Raw genomic sequence first — 7,588 nt, forward strand, 5'->3', positions numbered from 1 at the left:
AAAAAGGTGTTAGGTCTTCAAACATCAATTCTTCTCCCATTTGGCAATGGCACTGCTGAAGTAACATATCAGACTTCTGATTTGGTGGAAGAAGTCAGCAGTTTCACACTCTAGCACCACCATCTTGAATTTTCTTTCCCAATTAGCAGATAAGATGGTGCAGGAAGCTCAGCCCCTGTGAAAGGCAAAATACTGTTGCTAAATGAAAGGAGGTTCTGGATTCAGCAGGTCCCAGGAGATGCTGGCCATCACCAAGGCCTCTCTCAAGATGTCTGGGGTCCCAGCTCATGGCTTTGTGCTGCCCACCCCCCCACACCTCTACAAAGGACTGTGAGCCACCTTCAGTGGCACCTACCTCATGAGTCACCTCCCCTGGCTCTCCATGCAGTGCATGCTGTCAGACACACAATGGGCTAAGAGAAGGCCCAACTAAGTGCTATAACCAATTGTTTAAGACCAGCTATTTAGATTTGATTTACAGAAGTTAAGCTTGTCAAAAAACAGTGCACTTAAGGCCACTTCGTATTTCAGATTTCCTTAAAGAAGTCAGCAATCTATTAAGAAAATAATAACAAGAGACCTCTGTTTATACTGATGTCTATATTTTAAAAGTTTGAGTAAGGTTTACCCAGGCTTCATAATATAAAATGTCTTTCAGGATCTTAAGTGAAGCTGCAATAAGTTTAAAAAAAAAATTAGTTTCTAGAAGTTTCTAGATAAATGGCTGTCTTGCAGTATCACCCTTCTGGGGCTCAGCGAGATCTTGATGAGAGTCTCCAGTGCTCTAGGTGGGAACACTGGCTGCAAGTGTACTGTATCAATCTTGATGCTGTCACAGGAGTTAGTCATCCTCTGAGTCACTCTCCCCCCTGGCTGGGACACACGTCCTGATTGAGGACATGAGCTGGTCCTGGATCTGCTTCCTGGGGTTCTCCTCAAGGTCTGTCTTGATGGCACCCGACTCTGAAATCTTCCACTCCAGTTCTGTGCAGAGCAAAACAACAGAGCCATGAATATAGGGAAGCAAACTGGAAAAAGCTCACCCTTGCTTCCCCAGCTGACTTATCACCCTGCCATCACCACCACCAAAACCAGGGCCCTGCTCTATTCCTCCTCCTCCACCCCTAGGTCTCAGCCCCTGCCCCATCTCCTGAGCCCTCTCTAGCCAAGCTGGTGAAGGAATACTGCTCATACGTTTCAGCTGTTTCCATCATGTACTGAGTTCACCACAATCAGAAGAGGGAGGGAATAGATATGCAGAGGGGCAAAAAAAAAATTGTGACAATTCCATTTACACATTTGAATCATAGGTATTTTTCAGGGATGTACTCCGTAAGTGCAATTCACCCCTTTCCCACTACACCATGCACTGACTATTAGTTTCTTAGCAAGACAGTAAGGGAGACTCCACCATCAGTAGTAGGCCTATTACTTTATAGACTCAAATTGGATTGCTTCCTAGAAGTGGTAGAAGGTTTCAACTGAATGTTGTATTGACTCTTCTCCTAGTCCTGCTGGCAACCCTATCATTAAATCTAATTTACTTCAGACATTACAGAGTAATGAATACAACCTTGCACTTTCTTTAATCTCTAGTGAAAAATCCCCTGGGCTTAGGGGAGAAGGAAGAAATAACAGAAAGTGCAGAATTTCAGTGCCCAGCTTTCTGTGATGACTGAACTAAGCTGGCTCAGACACCTTTGGACCCCCCCCGCCCCAGTCAATTATTTATGTGCTAAAAATGGAAGAAAGCTAACTGCGGGTTCTGCTACTGTTGCTCACTTCAGTGCAAAATTAGGAAACTGCTGTAGTTAAGATTTAGCTGTTCTCAAATCAGTGATCTTGTTCGTTTTTGCCCCTTCAGACAGTTCTAAGCAGGGGAGCGTTTTCTACAGCACACACAAGATATCCTGTAAACTTCAGGGTTTCAGCAAAAAAACCCAAACTCTTTGCATCCTATTCCAGTATAGGCAGTGACATTATTCAGCAGGGACCTTGAATGCTGCTGAAATGTGGTTCACTTCAGGTAAAGAGGCCCCTTAAAGTCTGACCTTGAAAAAACCCTGAAGGCACCTGGACCAACATGCCTACACAGAAAGCAGATGAGCCTGCTTTTAATTGAAGTCCTCTAGGTTACATCCAAGTTGCATTTGCTTTCCAAGAAGAGCCTTTTCCACTGCTGACCTCTGTCTTCAAGCACTGCTGTAGGACACCATCCCAAAGCACCCATCTCCAAAGAGCAGCATCTACTCAAGAGCCACAGCACTCTGTGAGACCTGCACCACCACCCTCATCTCCTGAAGCACATCACACTGATGAGGCTGCATGACCCAGCCTGCCTCCAGGCTGCTGAGATGGGCAAGGAGAAACAGGTCTAGGGAAAACAGTGACCTCCAGAAAAGATAACAGCCTCTCCCCATAGTGCCTCATGTCCCTTGAACTACCACTGGACTACCCCTATCTCCAGGAGGTGGCAAGAGGAAAAGGAAGCCGCCAAATTTCAGGCTGGCAGCCCCATTTGGACCAACAGACAGGATCTCTTTAAAGGTTCATGAAGAGTGGAGCTCACATGCCAGGATGATAGATAGACAAATGTGAGCCATCGGCCTGAAACTGAAATAAGTCCTACAATGCACAGGCAGCACCAGTTATCAAGTGCATAGATTATCAAGTAGCTGGCAGTAAGGTCAGTCTTTCAGGTAAGAGAACCAGAAAGAATATGTACAGGTACTAGTTACCCTTTAAAACATTCAGAAAAACTTATTTCTCCCATCACAGGGTGTGAATACTTGCATGCACATAAGATAAATATATATACGTTGTCCTACTCAGCTACTCACTGATTTTACATGATAGCCTTAATTACATCATGTTGAGCCATAAGGGTGTGAAAAAAAAATCTAATATAATTTTTAGTACCTCCCTTCTTCTCCTAAGCCCCACTTCTCTCATTGACAGCAAAGCAGTTTTGCTTTTCATTTGGAAGACCAGAGATGCAGGTACTCACCATCCCTTGTCAGGTTCATGCCACCAAACACCAAAGGCCCGATGAACTGAGCTTTGATGTCTCCCTCCAGGTAGACAAATATTGTAGGCAGGTTCTTATCAGGGTAGTTGGGAATGCAGGTGGTAGAGATAGCTTTGATGAATTTCACATCTCTGAACTTTCTTGCAAGCCCACTCATATGTTGGTTTATTAAGGCACAGAGTGGAATTCTGTAGACAACAGCAACAGGCACACAAAGAAAATATAAAAGGCAAATTAGACAGTAATATGCTCCAGAAGAAATGTTGGAAATATCAGCTCAATGAGAAGCATTTATAGAAAGACAAATGTACCAGAAGTAACTTCTGAATACTTCTGTTGTCCAACATTCCAGCAGTCAAAGGAAACCAGCATCACTGGACATTTTGATGTGTGATGGGTTTTTTTTGCTGTTGTTGTTTTTTAAAATTAGCAATACAGCCTTCCCCTTTATCATATAGAGAAATTGGTTTATGAAAATAGGATAATTTAGAAATTGCATGAGCAAGGGCAAAATAGAAAGCAGGTCCTGAAAGAAAGTATGCAAATGATGGTGAACACTTGTGAGGCTATTCAAGACAACGATCAAAATCAAATATTTCTATTCCTGTCTAGAAAAACCTAGCAATTTATCAGACCTTTTTGACAAGTTTTTCCACCATGCTGACAGGACTGGAAACCCTGTTCACTCCATTTTTATGCCTCTAGAAACCAGGCTAAAGACACACGGTGATCCTTCTAATGCACAGCCCCTTGCACTTTATCCAAAAGAATTTCCAAAGCTTAGATATTTCAGTGGCAGCAGCTCCCTCTATGGTAGCTGTACGGTACAAGTCATGCTGTGCTGTACAGATGTATAAGAAAAGCCATTTCACGGTAACATCATTTTAGACCTAAATTCAGCAGTATTGAGTCAACAGTAATGAAATTACTAAATCAATTTTTTATTTCTTAGAGCTCCAGAATCAGCTTCTTATTTTCCACAATAACTACATATTTCTCTAGAGTATTTCAGCTATTGACAGTAAAAGGATTAAAGGTTAAAAACAAATTCTTACCCTTGTTTGTAGAGGTGCAGGACTACCCATATACCTTTTCCAGCTTTTGTAACCTCCTGAACATAATCTTCTCCTGAAATCTCCATTACTTCCCCAAATTTATTCTTCATTTGAGCTGCTTTCATTTCTGCTAACCTTTGCTGCCTGAACAGCAAGAAATGAGAAAGAGAGCTTGAGAACAGATGCATTTTTGACAGAACAACACGTAAAAGGAGCTGATTGAAACATAAACTTCAAAAGCACATTACAAACTCCTTCAAACCCCAGAGCAACAAAAGCAAGTCAACATAGTCAATGGAAGCTCTCCTGCACCAGAAGTTAAAAACATCGACTTGCAAAAAGTATAACTATATTCCATTGTAGGGTTCCCCCCACCTCATTTCCACCCTCTGCAGACATTTCTTCTGCAGATACTACACTACCAAACTAAAGGGAAAAACCCACACAAGATGGAAAAGTTAAAGAGAGAATGGAAAACCAACACTAATTATGTAAATCTGCAGCACCTTAATCTCATTCATGCAAAAACTGAGAAATCTTGGAGGTGATTTTCAAAGTACTCAGAATCCCCAGTCATGCACTCAGCAGGTGCACATTATCTCTGCAAAACTAAGTTGTAGATAAAGGACATTGAATTTAAATCCAGTTATCCTATTAAAGACACTTAAAAGCTCTACCAGAAACACAACCCACTTTTTCTGTCATCAGATCTAACAACATCTTTCCTCTCTTCAACAATATCTAACAGCGCATAAAAGAAAAAACACTCAAATTTTCATTAAAGACAAATTCTGCATGCTGCTCTGACCTGTACATTTCAATAGCTTTCTCATCTTCCTCATTAAATTCATCTTCATTCTCTTCTAACTCTTCCAGAGTCATGTCCTCATAAGTTTTCACTAGAATGGAAGAAACATCAATACAGCAAAAAAACCTCTTTCCAAGATTAAAACTTATCTGCTTTCATCAGTCCAATAGAATTTATTTACTTTAAAGACAGATTAATTATGAAAAATATAGCTTTTTTTGAGGTATTATTGTTAATGGATTTTTAGAAATTCTGCACTTGAGACATAAATGGAAAGACAATGATGTAAGGGACTTCAAGCTGAAAGCTGCTTAGACTAGCACATGAGTGCCTGCACTAGCTTCCAAGTTTGGTGGCTGCAGCAGAGACATACCTAACACACAACACAGCAGGGATGCTGAATGACAGAGGAAGGAGGAAGCATAGAACAGGTAACATCATGAGACGTTTTTACTTGCACATTCACATAGCAGACTCCTTTTGCACTGTTCTTATTTCAATTTTCCAACATTACTTCTATAAAAATATGGAGCTGACATCAAGAACAAAGCTCTCCTGTGCTAGAAGAGTCCACAAGTTCAGGAATGTATTTGTTTGATACTGTTAACAGATGACCACCCTACATGAGAAGCAGCTTCAGTATCCCTTATAGGCTTGGAAAAGGGCACATTGCTTCAGGCATATAAACATTACTGCTGGCCATTTCTTTGTACGAGCTTCTCCCAGGACCCATTCCAAGACCTGTCCTGCTGCTGTCTGAGTTGGCCTGGTCACTCACCAAGAGACTTCTGAAGGATGACAAGCTGCTCCTCTTCCTTTGCACGCTCCTGTTCCTCCAGGTTTTCCTTTGGAGGAAGGATACCTTTCTTGCGCAGGATATCATTCCACTCCGTGTCTTCATTTGGGTCCTAGAACAGAACAAGGAATGGATGATGTGCACTCAAGGAGAACTTTGCCACTTCCAGAAGTTAACACAGGTAAGTTTTTAAAGAGACACAGTACGCTGCTAAAGTGGTAACTGTCTGGATGGCACCGGAAAGTCAGTGTGCATCCTCCTGATGCTGAGGCTTCTTTGTGGCCCCACACCAGTGCCCTGAAGAGTGACTTCATTTTATTCCATCTGATTTACAGCATGCACAGGTCTTAGTAGGATACAATGGTTTGAAGCATTGTAACCATTGTTGCAGCTCTTGCAAGTTGAAAGGAAAGGGGAGGAAAGCAAGTGGGTGACAGGAAAGGACACTGGCCACAGCACTCATGTACTGAGCCTCAGCAGAACAACAGACCATGGAATCAGGGGTCATTCTGGTGAAATGACACAAAACCACCAGCCACATGGACCTAACTCTGGATATACAGAAAGTCTCCTTGGTAGATTCAAGTCAGCACGACTATACAAGTGCTTACAGAGAAGCAAGTAGCAAGTACAGCCTCTGCCAGACATGGCCATTGCAAGGGAATCAGATCTAGATCTACACCTAGGCGGCACCTGAAACTTGAGACAAGCCAACCCACTACACTTTAAAATGATTACAACAACCCTAAAAAACAAGTCCAACAGCCACCCGTGTACCGCTGAGAAGCTCAGCAGAAGTCCTTTTAAGTTATATGGTGACGTTTGTGGGTTTTTTAATACCTGAAAAATCAGTGGTAAACACTCATGGGTTGGTTTTATTTCCTTATTATCTCGACTTGAGTTCGCTTTGAAAACTGAATGCAGTGCTTTGCTGCAGCTTGTGTCAATACACCTTACGTTACATCTGCTCAAGACCGCATCTCTTCTCTAGACCAAAACACAGTGCTTCTGGACTACCCCCCAAAAAACACACACAAAAGCCAACCAACCAAAAAAGAGAAAAAACAAAACAAACGAAAAAAACACCACACCAAAACAAACAAACAAAACACACACACAACAACATTTCACAGCATCTACTGTCGTTTACCAACATACTGGTGAAATGCTTAAAACATCCCTTTGCTTACTACAGCAGCAAAATAAATTTCGTACTTGGAAAAAAATAACAAAAAACCACCACAAAACCAGACCACGGAGCTTCATAACAAGACAGCCACACGACAGACACCTTCACCCACGGAACGGGGGAGGACAGCGGGCTTCCCCACTCCCGGCTGCCCCAGGGCGCTCCGCCGCTGAGGGCGGCCCGTGGCTGCCGGCGGGGCCCGAGGCCGCCAGCCCGGAGACCTGTGCCAAACACGGCGCCCAGCCACGGTGGCTCCCCCCCGGGTGAGCCGCGACCCCGGCTGCTTACCTGCATTCTGCCGGTGGGGCCAGGGCCCAGTCAGCGGCAGCAGCGCGGCTGTGTTGGGCCGTGCTAGGCCGGTCCCGGCGTGCACGGCGCGGCCGAGGGAGGCGGCGCTCCCCAGCAAGGCAGGCGCAGCAGCGCTGCCGCTTCCCGTACCGCCTAATAAGGCCCGTCCCGCCGGCGCGGTAGGGCCTGGGGGAGGTGCTGTGCTGGCAAGCGTCCAGATCTGAAGCCTTTAGTAGGGAGAGGCATAAACCTGTTGGAGAGGGGCCAGAGGAGGCCACGAAAGTCATCAGAGGGCTGGAACAGCTCTGCTGTGAGGACAGGCTGAGAGAGTTGGGGTTGTTCAGCCTGGAGATGAGAAGGCTCCGGGGAGACCTTATTGCAGCCTTTCAGTATTTAAAAGGAGCCTGTAAAAAAGATGCAGACA

The 7,588-nt window shown here is 44.0% G+C and overlaps 1 protein-coding gene across 1 annotated transcript; it reads right to left on the reverse strand.

Annotated features, from left to right (window-relative positions):
• Positions 1–585: 585 nt before the first annotated feature.
• Positions 586–7,360, reverse strand: PDCL3 (phosducin like 3). Its single transcript, XM_021290575.2, has 6 exons — positions 7,165–7,360; positions 5,670–5,799; positions 4,892–4,982; positions 4,084–4,227; positions 3,008–3,216; positions 586–984 (listed from the first exon to the last, which is right to left on the reverse strand). The coding sequence occupies exons 1-6, from the start codon at positions 7,168–7,170 to the stop codon at positions 842–844; spliced, it is 723 nt and encodes a 240-aa protein (XP_021146250.2). The 5' UTR covers positions 7,171–7,360; the 3' UTR covers positions 586–841.
• Between the last annotated feature and the right edge of the window lie 228 nt (positions 7,361–7,588).

The sequence above is a fragment of the Columba livia genome, chromosome 1, assembly GCF_036013475.1.
Source record: "Columba livia isolate bColLiv1 breed racing homer chromosome 1, bColLiv1.pat.W.v2, whole genome shotgun sequence".
Taxonomy (NCBI): Eukaryota; Metazoa; Chordata; class Aves; order Columbiformes; family Columbidae; genus Columba; species Columba livia.